Consider the following 15,231-nt stretch of genomic DNA (forward strand, 5'->3'; position numbering starts at 1 on the left):
ATAGTATCCGGCAACTGAAGCGTGCCGTGGCCGATTACTTTCTGCAAAAGAAGACGTATCAAACTGTCACCATGCGACAATTCGCTGCGCCGCAACAATTTATTTTTTTCATTTGTGGGGCGAGGGCACCGAAATGAAAAAAAAAACGCGAAGGAGAATATGTTCGCCACAATCCAATGACTAATTTGGGCACCTAATGTGGTTACCGAATGAATATCAAAGAAAACGTGAGACGCTTGGTCCACCGAGAGCCATGCGCATAGTGCTCGGTATCCTACAACGGCGAGACAAGACTTTCCGGAGAGGTTGCGCTCAAGCGAACGCAGTGAAATCCGTCGAGTCTTCACAGCGATGGCGTTGAGCGACCACTGTTTCTTTTTCTCGCCTGTGAGCCAGGACAGAGAAAAGCAAACGCGCACCGAAGTGCGCCACGCGGTGGTCGGGGCAACACGAGAAAAACGCATGCGCTCTGGCGGGCCTGGCAGCCTGCGGGTGGGGTAGCGAGTACAAAAAAAAAAAAAATTTAAGAGGCTCAATATGTCCTCACGAATAAAAGTCAAAGTAGAAAAAATAAATAACGTAGTTAACCTGGCTGGCTTTAGTGTCTTGACCTGGATGCTATGGCGAGGTGAAAAAAAAATGTTGATATTTTTTGTGCGACATGACGGAACAAATTAACCACCACAACGCTTCGTCTCATCGGATCTTGCTACATGTTTCATCAACTTGTCTGATTGTTTGTTGATTTGCCTTGTCTCGTTGTATGTTCCTATCTAAGACTAGAAAAGTCAATGCACCTTTGGCGTCAAATGTTTATAACAACATTAAACCTACAAACTTTCGCACCTGAATATCTGAAGCACAACTTTGGAAATGTCAATGGATGTTTCGCATCAGAAGCTTATTGATTTATTTCATTTACTTTATTTATTTCCAATATTGTGAGCCCTGCCGGGCTGTTACAGTGTGGGAATAAAGAGCACAAAGTTCACGCAAAGAACGCAGTCAAGTTTTCTTCAAAAGAGTCAACGATGTTATTGCTCGGAAACACAAGAATTCAAGTTATTCCACGCAACAAGTGTCTTGACAAAGAGAGAGTGCATAACGACAACAACTCTTGGCACATAAGGCATTATAGCGTAATTGTGATTAGTTTGTGGTGAAACCCTTCCAGGAGGCTTCAAATACAAATTGGAATTCAGGTTCAGCTTATTGTGATAGAGTTGATATAACAACTTAAGGCGTGCGATTTTCTTGCAACAGCCAACGTAGTGAGACCAGCCCTGACGAGCATGGAGGTTACCGAGTGCGTTTTGTCGTAATCAGAAAAATAAACCTAACCGCCATTTGCTGAATGCGCTCTAATTTATCTGTTATGTATTGTTGATGAGGGTCCCAAATTATACAAGCATACTCTAAATTTGGTGTAAAAATGGTAGTGTATGCCTTAAGTTTAATATCTGGTGCAGCATCTCTCAATTTACGCCGTAACAAACGAAGCTTGCGCTGGGCTAATCCACATATGTTTTCGACGTGTTCATTCCAGTTGAGGTTACTAGTGATTATTACGCCAAGATATTTCAGCTTTGTGGAACGCTTAATTACGTTATTATTTACAGCGTACGAAAACATCAATGGAGTTTTCTTACTCGTAACTGTCATGCAAACCGACTTATCAAAATTGACTTGCATATGCAATTTTTCACACCAGTCATAAATTCGACATAAAGCATCATTTAATCGTTCTTGACCTGAAACACTCTTAACACGGCAAAACAAGAGGCAGTCATCGGCAAACTACCGCACTTCAATCATAGGTTGTACATCAATTGCGATATCATTAATATACAGTAGGAACAAAATCGGACCCAAAACTGACCGCTGAGGTACACCTGATGATACAGGAAGGAAAGAGGAGCACTCGCCATCTATTTCAACAAACTGTTGTCTTTTGTTTAAATAAGCGTGAATCCACTTAATAATTTTTGAATTTACATTATACCCATAAAGCTTTTCAATTAGCTTGCTATGGCTAACCCTATCAAATGCCTTTGATAAATCCAGAGCGATGACATCAACTTGCTCGCGACAATGAGGGCTTCTGCAAAAGTGTGTATTGTTTCCTATAATTGCGTGACAGTTGACAGACGCCTTCGAAAACCATGTTGTTTGTTGTGAAAAATGTTATTCTTTTCAATGTATTCTACTAACTGTTTACTAATTATATGCTCTAAGATTTTGCAAGCCATACAAGTTATGGAAATCGGACGGTAGTTCCCAATGTCTAGCTTATCTCCAGCCTTATAAACAGGCACGATCCTCGCCAATAACCATTGACTTGGTAATGCACCATTTACTAATGACAGAGAAAAGATTTTAACCAAGAAGCATGTAATCCATTCACAGTATCGCTTTAAATACTCATTCGGTATTTTGTCAGGAACAGGAGTCTTTTTTACGTCCAATTTTAGCAACATGTCGACTATACCTTCTTTAGAGGACATGAGAACTTTATGCCCATAAAGTTTCGGAATTTAAATCCATGCGCTCTGTAGATACGGCAGCCTCCTCGCGATTGCGCGGCGAGCCCGTTCGCCATCAAAACTCCTTTGAAGATTTGTGCGCACATGGGGCTCCTGGCGTTATGTGACTCTCGGGGCACGGGCGTTGCCGCGAAATCCAGCCCTAGTTCGCAATGTTCGCGGTGAAATGTCTTTTCCAGCGTGAAAACGACCATTGAAGGCAAAATCCACAAGTATTTCCGGCGCCGGGGGTTCTGTGGTCGACGGTGCATGGACAGCACGAAAAAATTTCGGGGGGGGGGGGAGGCTGGAGCTCCATTAGCCCCCCCCCCTGGTTACGCCCCTGGCCACACGTGATATTCAGTTTTCCAGAAAACGTAAAAATTATCCCCTCGAATAGCTTTATTTCGTTGCCACAATATCATGCAGAACCCACGCACTGTGCAAGCCGGTCAAGCTAGCTAAGTCGTGGCAAGAAGGCAATTAAGACGGCGCATCTCTGCGCGAGACACACAACGGACTTGGACGATGAACACATCCCGCCACAGTTAACCCAGGCGGCAGAGAAGTGCCACAAAGCACTCGCCAACCAACCACAGCATCCGAACCAAAGCTCTCACCCAATAACTGGCGCATTCCATTCGCATACGAGGAGCGGAGGCAAAGTGCAGAGATAAGCAGAGCACTAGCGCAGCTAAAGTGCGATGGCTTGCTCCCCCCACGGAAATGTTCCACGCACTCCGAGAGCAGGTGCGAGGGTGGAGCTGTTTCACGTGGCCAGATTATTTACGTTCCCGCGGTGATTATCACGCGAACTTCACCTCTCAACCGCCATTGCTGCGGCAAACTGATTAAACACGGCGGGAACACAACCATGGCAAGAAGATATGACGCGTTTGCGCCACGTGACTTCCTCTGCACTGCGGTTTTCGCGCGGGAGCAGCTCGAACTGCCCTCGAACTGCTCTGGGAGTCGCCAAACTGCTCCTCTTCTTCAAAGTCAAAGTCAAGGAGTTTATTGAGACAACGTATGGTACAGTTGCCTAGGGCGCAGACCAAAAGGCAAGTGGATGCCTGACAAGGAATCAGCTCCCTTCTTGCTCCCATTCGAGAGGACAAGACATTCAGCGCATAAAATAAACACTAAACGGGATGGAAATACAGAGTGTTTGGTTAACATTGAAACGGGAGTTATTGGATAACAGCGCTCTTACTCCTGTTCACCCATATGGACGCAGATACTCTTCAGAGAGCCTTACTGGGCCACTTTTAAGTGCCCATCATCGTCCACTGCAATGCGCCAATAAAGTTCGCGCTCGGCGACGAACCTGCCCCTCAACTCGGTTGCGCGAGAGTACGCGCCCTTCGCATCAGCGCCTTTCTGTTGCTGAGTGATGTACGGCCACCAACCGCTAACACAACGGCTGAAAAAGCCACGAAAGCCATTCGGTTCGGATGGGGTATTGAACGCGCTCTTTTTTTTAAACAGAACAAAGCCGCTTATGTCCAACTTTGCTAAGGTGGCTTAAAGAACGGACATTCTTTTCAAGATTACATTATTCGACGACATTGTCGTCTCGTGAAAGATGCACTTTCAACACAAATGTTCAATACGGTAAGTCCACTATGATCAGAGATAGAGAGAAAGAAAAAGAAAACGAAAAACAACACGGCGCTAAGCTAGGCGGGTTGTCGAATCGAGATTTGTGCTTTGAACACTCCTGACACCACTGAATCCCATTAAAGTGTCGACGGTGGTCTTCCACATCTGAGTCGTGGTCAGTTCTGACGTTACATGTTATGTTGTGACGTGAACTCGGGCATTTCTTACCGGCGGATAAATTGTTTTATTTCCAGGACAACCTTCGCTCTCGCGTAGCACAGGCAGAGCGCTGGCGCACAAGAGGCCCTTGTTCGCCGACTGCGTTCATTTTGCAATTTATTATCTTTTGTTTTCGTCTAAGTGATTGTATTTGCTCTTTCCGGGCTGAATGATTCTGAAGACAGTTTCTGAATAAAATTCCATTTTTTTTTCTGGTGACTAACCAACCATGTTAAGAAAACATACTCGTCGCCTTTGGCATGGGGTATTCTACTGGTTTTCCTATCCCCGATTCAGAGTGCGCTTAACTTCTTGACGACAAGTTTCTAACAATTTTCACTCATGAAAACGTTAGCTCATAAAGAGAATTAGTGGGAATAATTGTGCTAGCGGCAGGGATCTGTGAGGCTGGCGTTTTACCTGTACGATCCATTGTTAAGACGTCACCTAGTACCGATCATATAAGCTTCAGTAATAAATTTTTAAGGAATAAGTCTCATAGCATTGTTCCATGGTAACTACTGCCTTTACACAGTCGCCATCAACTCACTGAATTCCTAATGACTCGAGCATAGCTAAAATTATACCCATTTTCCAATCGCTGATCGTGCTTCTCCTCTTCATTATCGTCCCCTCTCTTTAACCAGCACTATTTGTAAATTACTCAAGCACATCGTACACACTCAAGTAACCAACTTCTTTGAAGATCATAACCTGATTTTCAAGTATCAGCACGGTTTTTGTAAGGGCTACTCATGCGACACCCAACTTGCCCCGACACCGAACGACATACACGCACCGATAGACGCTGAGTGTCAAGGCGGTGTACCAATTGTAGATTTTTGTAAGGAATTTGACCACTTTCGAACCCATAGGTCGTTGCTTAAACTTTCATGACCTAGCATTCACCCTAACCATGGATCACCGATTTTCTCTCATCCAGAATTCAGTTTACATCAGTTCCCAATTCTAACTCATGTTATGCTGATGTTATGTCTGGAGTTCCACAGGGCAAAGTATATAGACATTTACTTTTTCAAGTCTATATTAATGTTTACCCAGTTGTGTGACATCCAAATCAGACTATTCGCAGATGATTGTGTTTATCGATGTGTATTATGTAACAGTGATAGCCAGTTACCACAAGCTGACCTAGAAGCGATGTGCATGGTATGCGAATTCGGTAAAGCTAATAAATATTTCCAAAATTAAATCCATGTATTTCACCGATGCGCGACGAATTCCAACCACCTACCTCCTTGATAACAGTGCTGTAGAACTCACCACAAGTTACAAGTATCTTGGCATCAATCTTCATTGAAACATATCATGAAATAATTATACTAAGGTTACCGCTGCTTCGAGCCGCCGCGGTTGCTTAGTGGCTATGGCGTTGGGCTGCGAAGCACGAAGTGGCGGGATCGAATCCCAACCACGGCGGCCGCATTGTGATGGGGGTGAAATGCGAAAACACCTGTGTACTTAGATTCAGGTGCAAGTTAAAGAACCCCAGGAGGTCCAAATTATTCCGGAGTCCACCCATTACGGCATGCCTGATAATCAGATCGCGGTTTTGGCTCGTGAAACACCATATCGTCTTTTTTTTTTCAAATTATAGCCTGAAATGCATCGGGAAAAAAAATCATCCACAACCTTACGAGCGAGAGAAAGCTCAACCTAGAAAAGAAAACGATAAAAGTGCTCAAAACACATCAATGACGAATATTGCCGTTGTCAGGAACGGACACCATACTTGTTTTTGCTACCGCCAAATAAAGCGTCATGACGAATATGAAAGGTCAGGCTATTGTGTGCATATGCACACAGCCTAATATACATTAGGCAGAAGTTCGCAGAACAGCAGTAATGTTACTGCATCCCACAGCAGCGCACACCCAAAACGATTATGCACTAAAACTGCTCAATGCGCTTTAACATGATGATGAAGAACGCGCCACAAAGATACAAGCACGCGCCATCCTCGGCTATTAGTTGCGGCCTCTAGCCAATCGGCCGCAACAGCGCCTTCCAACGCCTACCCGCGTCGGCTCAAGCAGCGCAGATAGACATAATTATATTTGCAAGACTGCTACGCCTATATCGTAAAAATTGCGTCTTACATCGGCAAGTGCGACGGCTGTTTTGTGAATCGACTTACGCTTACTATTAGCGCAAGTGCTGAAGTTCGCACCAGTGCTGTCACTACATATACACCTTTTTTCGACTAGAGCACTCGTTTGTGCAGTGGCGGACGTCGCAAGCTTGCTGATATTACGAACAGTTCTAGCTTTGTGAATACGCTTTTTTCGTATGATTTTTCTTACACCAAAATCTGTTCGTAAGTTCGCTGAGCTAATTCTGTCCCTGATACGATGCGTATTGCGCCGAGCGATACGCTTGAACAGTTTGTTGGCAGCTAAAAAATGATCACCGGGAAAAGCAAACGACGTACACTCGTTAATACTCCCACATACCTGGAATGAGGAGAACAGTTGGTCGATATAGAGCCACACGAGTTCCAGCAAGTCTCCGGCGGCAGCGAGTGACATGCCCAGCAGGAACGCGTAGTGGGCGCCGAACAGCGGCACGAGCACGAGCGTCGACTTGAACCACTTCCTGCGGGGCGAACGTTTCGCAACGGTCATCTCGAACGGCACCGATGGCACGCACCGCGAGCGCTAACTTGAAGCGGTCGCTCCATGTTCAAGCATTGCCATCGCAAATAACTACAGCTACTGTTGAGGCGCTTGTACTTAACCTAAATCGTGGATTATCGTTATTGGCGATGCATGCAAACAACGCGGTGCACACGGGGCATATAAGTTCAAGTTCTTCTTTACAGATCAGCATGGATTTAGAAAAGGACAATCGCGTGAAACGCAACTAATCGAATTGACCACAAATATCTTCCTGATAAAGGATACGGACCCACATAAGGATTACATTTGCCCAGATTCCGATAAGGCTTTCGACCGCGTTGCTCATTACCGTCTCACAGCTAAACTTTCACCTTTGAACATTGATTCCCTCGCAGTACCTTGGATAAGGAATTTCTTGTCATTCGGTAAGCAATTCACCGTCCTCGATTATTTTACTTCCAGTATCAGCGGTGTAACATCTGGTGTACCACAAGGAAGCGTACTCGGACCATTACTTTTTTCTGATCTATATTAACGACCTGCCATCCGAATGATCTGAAGTGAAGGCGCGACAACGACGGTCGGCGAAGAAGAAACACGCACAGGGCGCCACTTCCAACAATGTTTAATCAGGAAAAAACACCACTATTTTACACAGGGAGTGCAATCACAGTTTTTCAGTGCGCATTCGCGTTCAAGTAAAGCAGTTTTTTGCGTGATAATGATATTGATCCAACACTTACGCGCTTATCAACTGCGTCAAACATTCTTTTGCCCTCAATTATTTATTGAACCCGTTTGTCATGGCTTCTGGCAACCACCGCGCGGACGTGAAAGTCTGGCTTACATTTGCTATTTCTACAATGAATTGCCAGGTGGCCCTCCATCACATTGTTGACTTTCTTATTATGTTGCCTCAATCTGTCATTGAGTCACTGCTCTGTTCGGCCTACGCACTTTCTACCACAATCTAAAGGAATCTCATAAAAGACTCCTGCCTGAAAATCTACGTATTTGTTATCGTGTTTTGTGTGACAGGCCGGTGCCTTGCGGAAAGAAGGGTTGGTCATTCTGCAGAGCTTAGAGAGCCTGCACGGGGCAGAAAACACGACCGTTACGTTGGCTCATTCGGCAATCTTTTTCAAGTTATGCGGCATGCGGTGAACGTAAGATATGAGTTACTTTGACGCGACCGCGTTAACGAGCTCGTGTGTAGTCGGTGTCGGCGTCGGCCGTGAGCGAAAAATCCCGGAAGGCAATTTATAAATAAAAACAACTTGCATGATGGGCTGGGTGGGAATCGAACCTGGATCTCCGGAGTGTGAGGCGGAGACGCTACCACTCAGCCATGATTTCAATCGTTCAAAGTGGGATAAAAACGCCTCTAATGAATGCGGCGTTGCCTTACAAACGAGTCGTACAAAGTTATACTGCTCTGTATATCGACAATTCTGAGCATGTAAATTACAGAAGTCGCAGTTAAACGCGTAGCGAAGTACGCTTCCGCTACATTTCTTCTGCGCTTTCTGCACACGCAGAGCCGTCTTGCGGCAAACACAGAAGACCCCCTCCTCGCAATATACGGCGCTGCTCCGACAGCTGGCGCGCCACACGCGCATTGGGGCTGTGCGGGGACCGGTACGAGGCGCGTCGCCGCCCGGCCGGCTGTCCGTGCCGATCACGACGTTCCGAGACCTCGAGTTTGGTTCGTTCCGCTTGCTCAGGCGCACGTTTCGTTGCCGCGCCGAACGCTGCGTTGCTCGACGCTCACCGCGTGATTGGTGGGTGCAAAGTCCGATGCTGCGCGCCTCGTAAGTGATCGCTGCGCCTTAGCGCATTCTCTTACACCGCTTGGCGGGTCGACGGGAACGCTGTAGCGTCCCACTCTTGAAGGCGAAGCGTCCCCCAATTTGTTTTTCTTTTTCGCCAGGTGACTTCTGGTCCAGTTGGCAAGTTCGCGACTTTTTCAGGATTGTTTCCACTACGGAAATTATAACAGGTTGTAAGTAGCCCGCCTCTTCCAGTCGGTCACTCTGCTTAAGAAAACTCGCCACAGCACCATGTGGACAGGACTTCCGAAAAAAACATTCAGCAGGTAGATGTTAGCAATGCTGCATTTAACTAGCTTAGAGAGAGAGGAACTAAAAGATAGCAGAGGGTTTACTAGCCCGAGGTTCATACTGTCAACAGACGTGATTACTTGCTAAAAACAATCTAAGATTTAAACACCTGATGGAGGAATCTACCCAAAGTTTTGGGTCACTTCTATGGGAGATAGGATCTGCCTGAAGGTTGTCAATGTTTGACTAACGACCAAGTCGGCGTCAAATAAGTTCTTATCCTCGAAAATTAGGAAGTCAACGAATCTAAAAACTTGGACTACGTCGCTACCCTCGAGACTGCTAGACATGGTTCTGCAAGCACAAGCTAAAGATAAGTCGCTCAAAATTGGAGTTCCACACGAACCTATGCAAACACCGCTCTTTTGCAGGTACAAACGACTGTCCCATTCAATTAGTCATATCATGAGAAGCCAACAAACACTGACACCAAGGACAACATAGGGGAAATTAGTCGGAAATTAATGGAAATCAAAGTGGATGAAAAAACAACTTGCCGCAGGTGGGAACCGAACCCACAACCTTCGCATTTCGCGTGTGATGCTCTACCAATTGAGCTACCGCGGCGCTGTTTCCCCATCCACTTTCTGCAACTGGTCAATAAACCCACATATGCTACCTGAAGGCATCAATGTTGCCGGATTCGAGAAAGTTGTGGGTTCGGTTCCCACCTGCGGCAAGTTGTTTTTTCATCCACTTTAATTTCCATTCATTTATCGTTTATTCATTCCATTTATTAAGCACAACTAATTTTCCCTATGTTGTCCTTGGTGTCACTGTTTGTTGGCTTCTCATGATATGACTAATAAAAATCGGGCCCCTCGGTTAACCCCCTTTCTTCTCGTTTATTACATAACGAGGGCCTCAAATCCGGCAACATTGATGACTTCAGGTAGCATATGTGGGTTTATTGACCATTTGCCTTCAACCAAAAAGATCACGTTCTCGTGACGCCTGCGGCAACAAGGACGTTCCACGTCCGCCGCCAAGGTCTGTGAGTGGTGGCGCTGGATAACACTCCCAGGGTTTACTAGTACACATAAATACCCAAGAAAGTGGATGGGGAAACAGTGCCGCGGTAGCTCAATTGGTAGAGCATCATACGCGGAATGCAAAGGCTGTGGGTTCGGTTCCCACCTGCGGCAAGTTGTTTTTTCATCCACTTTAATTTCCATTAAGTTATCATTTCTTCATTCCATTTATTAAGCACAACTAATTTCCCCTACGTTGCGCTTGGTGTCAGTGTTTGTTGGCTTCTCATGATATGACTAATAAAAATCGGGCCCCTCGGTTAACCCCCTTTCTTCTCGTTTGCACCATTCAATGTAAGTCGAAGCCAAGTAAAGTTCGAGCATAGCCAAGAATTTGTCTTCCGGAATACCCGCTTCATTCTGAAATGACAGGGAGTCGTAACTGTCAATGCCTTCCTGGATGCACCGAAGCAATTCTGCTTTTTGCATGCTATGATATAGATCTTTCAGATCTACAGATAAGGCCTCTAATTCTGCTACTGTCTTCCTTGACAAGTATTCAACTGCTTGTGCAGAATCTTTTACCAGGTAAGGGTTGTATACTGTTAGAAGCTTCAGCCTTTCTAACAGAAAAGCAGCTGAATACTTCTGCCACGTATTGCGCTCCGACATAGTTACTCTTAAAGAGCAGTTATCCTTATGGGTCTTGGCGCTGAAGAAGACCTCGAGAGTGTACACTTGGTTGTTTCTAATGTCCCTAGCTAATTTTGCAACAGGTTCATTTTTTCGCACAGCTTCTTCTCTTCACATTTCAACTTATTGAGTGATACATTATGTTGACAATAAAAAAAAAACAGCATTTAAGGCTTCCAACGCGTTCACCTTGTATATCTATCGTGGAAAGACGGCAAACCCGCTTTCCTTGTCCGAGAGAACGCCAGACGGTTAATGGTGGGGCGGCCGGGGTCACACTCGTCCCATAGGAGAACATCCACACTACTTGAACCGCACCTATCCATCTCACTCACGGGAGCCAAACTGGATACTTTTCGCACTAGGGAAAGCTTTTCCGGAGCTGTGGTCGGCGGCTTCATGGCAAACTTCTGCAGAGCCACGGCCCATAAAGATAATTGACCTTAAAGAGTAATTGTGTCGGAGTGCAATACGTGGCAGAAGTGTCTAGCTGCTTTTCTGTAAGAAAGCCTGAAGTTTCTAACAGTAGACGACCCTTACCTGGTAAAGGATTCTGCACAAGCATTTGAATACTTGTCAAGGAAGACAGTAGCAGAATTAGAGGCCTTTTTCTAGATCTGAAAGATCCATACCATAGCATGCAAAAAGCAGAATTTCTTCAGTGGGTCCAGGAAGGCATTGACAGTTGTGACTCCCGGTCATTTCAGAATGAAGCGGGTATTCCTGAAGACAAATTCTTGGCTATGCTCGAACTTTACTTGGCTTCTACTTATATTGAATGGGACACTCGTTTGTACCTGCAAAATGGCGGCGTTTGCATAGGTTCATGTTTAGCTCCAATCTTGAGCGACTTATTTTTAGCTCAAGCTGGCAGAACCATGACAGAATCCTCGAGGGTAGTGGCGTAGTCAAAGGTTTTAGATTGGTTGACGACTTCGTAATTTTTGTAGATCAAAATTTCTTTCACGCCGACTTAGTCGTTAGTCAAACATTGACAACTTTCAGGCAGATTCTATCTGCCATAGAAGTGACCCAAGAACTTCCCGTAGATTCCTCTATCAGGTTTTTAGATCTTAGATTGTTTTTAGAAAGTAACCACCTCTGTTGGGAGTGTGAACCTCGGGCTAGTAAGCCCTTTGCTACCTTTTAGTTCCTCTCACTCTAAGCTAGTTAAATGCAGCATTGCTAACATGTGCCTGCTGAATGTTTATAAATATTCCTGTCCACGTAGAGCTACGGCAAGTTTTCTTAAGAAGATTGACCGACTGGAATAAGCAGGCTACCCGCAACCTGTTCTAGTTTCCGTAGCGGAAACAACCCTGCAGAAGTTGCGAAGTCGCCAACTGGACCAGGAGCCACTTCGCGAAAAAGAAAAAGTAGCTGTCATACCCTACATACACCGCATGTCGCCTGACCTGAAAAAGATTGCCAAGAGAGCCAACGCAAATGTCGTGTTCTCTGCCCCGTGCAAGCTCTATAACCTCTACAAGATGGCCAGCCCTCTTTTCCGCAAGGCACCGGCCTGTGTCACAAAACACGATAACAAATACGTAGATTGCCAGGCAGGAGTTGTTTATGAGATTCCTTTAGCTTGTGGCAGAAAGTACGTGGGCCACACAAAGTAGTGCCTGAATGACAGGCTGAGGCAAGATAATAACTAAGTCAGCAATGTGAGGGAGGGCTACCTGGCAATTAATTGTAGAAATTGCAAATGTAAGCGAGACTCCTACGCCTGCGCGGTGGTTGCCAGAAGCCATGAAAAACGGGTTCAATTAATAATTGAGGCCAAAGGAATGTTTGACGCAGGTGATAAGTGCGTAAGTGTTGCATCAATATGATTATCACGCAAAGAACTGCTTCACTTGAACGCGAATGCGCAGTGAGAAACTGTTATTGCGCTCCCTGTATAAAATAGTGGCGTTTTTTCCTGATTAAACATTGTCGGAAGTGGCGCGTTGTGTTTGTGTGTGTGTTCCCTCTTCGTCCACCGTCGTGTCGCGCTTTCACTTCAGGTTATGCTTAACGAATACGCCCAACTATCCATCCTAATGTCATCCGAAATAGCATCATCTATTCGCTTGTTCGCAGACGATTGTGTCATATATCGTCTAATCTGCTCACCTTCCGATCACGTCGCTCTTCAACGAGATCTTGACTGCATTACTAAGTAGTACTCTTCTTGGCAAATGACCCTAAACACTGGTAAATGCCAACTGATGACATTCACCGACAGAAAGACATTTTTCGCTTTCGATTACTCACTGGATAAAAAGACCATCACACGCACCAGCTCATACAAGTACCTCGGCATTCTCCTTACACCTAACCAGTCTTGGTCTGCGAACATCAAAAAGTAACTGCCAAAGCCTAACGTACGCTCGCTTATCTTAAACGTAACCAGCGCGATGCTACTGCCCTCACCAGACAAATCGCCTATCAGACATTCGTAATGCCACAACTGGAATTTGCAGCCCCTCTCTGGTGACCGCTTCAAGCTTACCTAATCGCGACTTTCCAGTCAGTCCAGAACCACGCCGCCCATTTCATTGTCACAGATTATCACCGCGACCCTAGCGTGACTAGCATTAAGTTATCTTTACCGCTCTCATCCTTTGAATCACGGGGAACCGTAGCATTGGTTTGCCTGTTTCACCAAATAGTTCATAGCATGCGCCCGTCCACCCTGCCATCCACTCGTCCATCTCGTACATCTCGGCGTCTGCGTAATCATCCCAGTTTCCAGCGTATCGTTGGCCGAAGCAATGCTTTCAATTCTTCCGCGTTACCACGTGCCATTCAGCATTGGAATAACTTACATTTCAATAGGTGAAGCGCCAATAGTGACGGCACACAAAAAGAAATAGAGACAGGACAAGGCGCTACTTGCAACTGTTTATTGAACTCACAGGTGGCTTATTATATAGCCATGAGAAGAGGGGAAGGACAAAAGAGGGACACTGAATATGTGAATGCGCACGTGCGAGAACACTGAAGATATAAGTGAAGGGAATCACGCTTAATCTCCATCTAAGCCTTATCTAAAAACATGCTTTCATTCGTGTATATATTCAGAGACAGGGCACTAACACAGTTCTCCCCTCTTCATCTCGTTGGCCTCCAACAATTCACGAGCAACAGAATCTTTACTTTTAAACATGATTGTCGTATCATGAAGCCTTGCTTGACACACTTGTTCACTCTCATTCCCGCAGGCCTTGCAATGCAGCGGCAAGTTCGAACCATATCCATTTTTCAATGAAAGCTTATGCTCCCGCAGGCGTTCATTAATACATTGGCCAGTTTGGCCAATATACTCTTTTGCACACTTCAGTGGTATGTGGTATACTACCCCTTCTTCACACATCAAAAGGGCTCGTATGTTTAATGGAACACCCTACTTTTTAGAGTCTTCCAGACCACTCAGGCGGCACAAAGTAGCAAGTTTTCGCGGCAGGGGAAAAACCACAGGAATTTTGTATTTCATGGGGACGTCTTTAAGATTATGCGCCACTTTATGTGAATATGGTATCACCACCACTTTAGTTGTCTTTTCGACTGTTTGACCTTCTTCACTTCTTTCATTCTTTTTTCAGCATTTTCAGTAACTAAGCGAGGAAAGCCAGCCTTCCTCAACTTCGAAATCTGGTCGTCAAAGCTTGCTTGTGCCTTATGGCAACACAATTTTTCCAGCGCGTATTCGAGGCACATAGTGGCAATTGCTCGTTTAACAGTCATGGAGTGTGTAGACTCATAGGGCAAAAATTCTTTGCGGGCACGGGGTCGGTACATCCAGCAGGAACCTTCGTCAGTAAGGGTTATGTCAAGATCTAAAAACTGCAAGCTGTTATCCTTGGCTAGTTCAAAAGTAAAATCTAAGCCTTTTTCTTGCTGCTTAAAACCAGATAAAATACCCTGCACAGTGTGCGAGTAAGTCATGGGAGATGGTTCGGTCAGTAAAATTTTAAAAAATCGTTAACACACCTAAAAACCTTGAGCACTTTGCCTCCGTCAAACACCTTCGATAGCGCTGGAAAAATTGTGTTGCCATAAGGCACAAGCAAGCTTTGACGACCAGATTTCGAAGTTGAGGAAGGCTGGCTTTCCTCGCTTGGTTTTAAGCGCAGTTTCGGAGGCGTTACTGAAAATGCTGAAAAAAGAATGAAAGAAGTGAAGAAGGTCAAACAGTCGAAAAGACAACTAAAGTGGTGGTGATACCATATTCACATAAAGTGGCGCATAATCTTAAACACGTCCCCATGAAATACAAAATTCCTGTGGTTTTTCCCCTGCCGCGAAAACTTGCTACTTTGTGCCGCCTGAGTGGTCTGGAAGACTCTAAAAAGTAGGGTGTTCCATTAAACATACGAGCCCTTTTGATGTGTGAAGAAGGGGTAGTATACCACATACCACTGAAGTGTGCAAAATAGTATATTGGCCAAACTGGCCAATGTATTAATGAACGCCT

The 15,231-nt window shown here is 45.3% G+C and overlaps 1 protein-coding gene and 1 non-coding gene across 14 annotated transcripts in view; one reads left to right on the forward strand and one right to left on the reverse strand.

The window, feature by feature from the left end:
* Window positions 1-15,231, reverse strand: part of LOC142571288 (parathyroid hormone/parathyroid hormone-related peptide receptor-like) — a 1,032,566-nt gene that overhangs the window by 98,896 nt on the left and 918,439 nt on the right. For 12 of the 13 annotated variants that reach the window (XM_075679532.1, XM_075679539.1, XM_075679537.1 and 9 more), the window contains one exon: window positions 6,818-6,959. The exons of the other annotated variant lie outside the window; for it this stretch is intronic. In XM_075679532.1, the coding sequence (XP_075535647.1) occupies window positions 6,818-6,959 (142 nt within the window). The remainder of the gene's footprint in view (window positions 1-6,817; window positions 6,960-15,231) is intronic. 13 annotated transcript variants of the gene reach the window in all.
* Window positions 10,175-10,247, forward strand: TRNAP-CGG (transfer RNA proline (anticodon CGG)). Its single transcript has one exon. It is a non-coding gene; the product is annotated as a tRNA-Pro (tRNA).

This window comes from Dermacentor variabilis, chromosome 2 (assembly GCF_050947875.1).
Source record: "Dermacentor variabilis isolate Ectoservices chromosome 2, ASM5094787v1, whole genome shotgun sequence".
NCBI lineage: Eukaryota > Metazoa > Arthropoda > Arachnida > Ixodida > Ixodidae > Dermacentor > Dermacentor variabilis.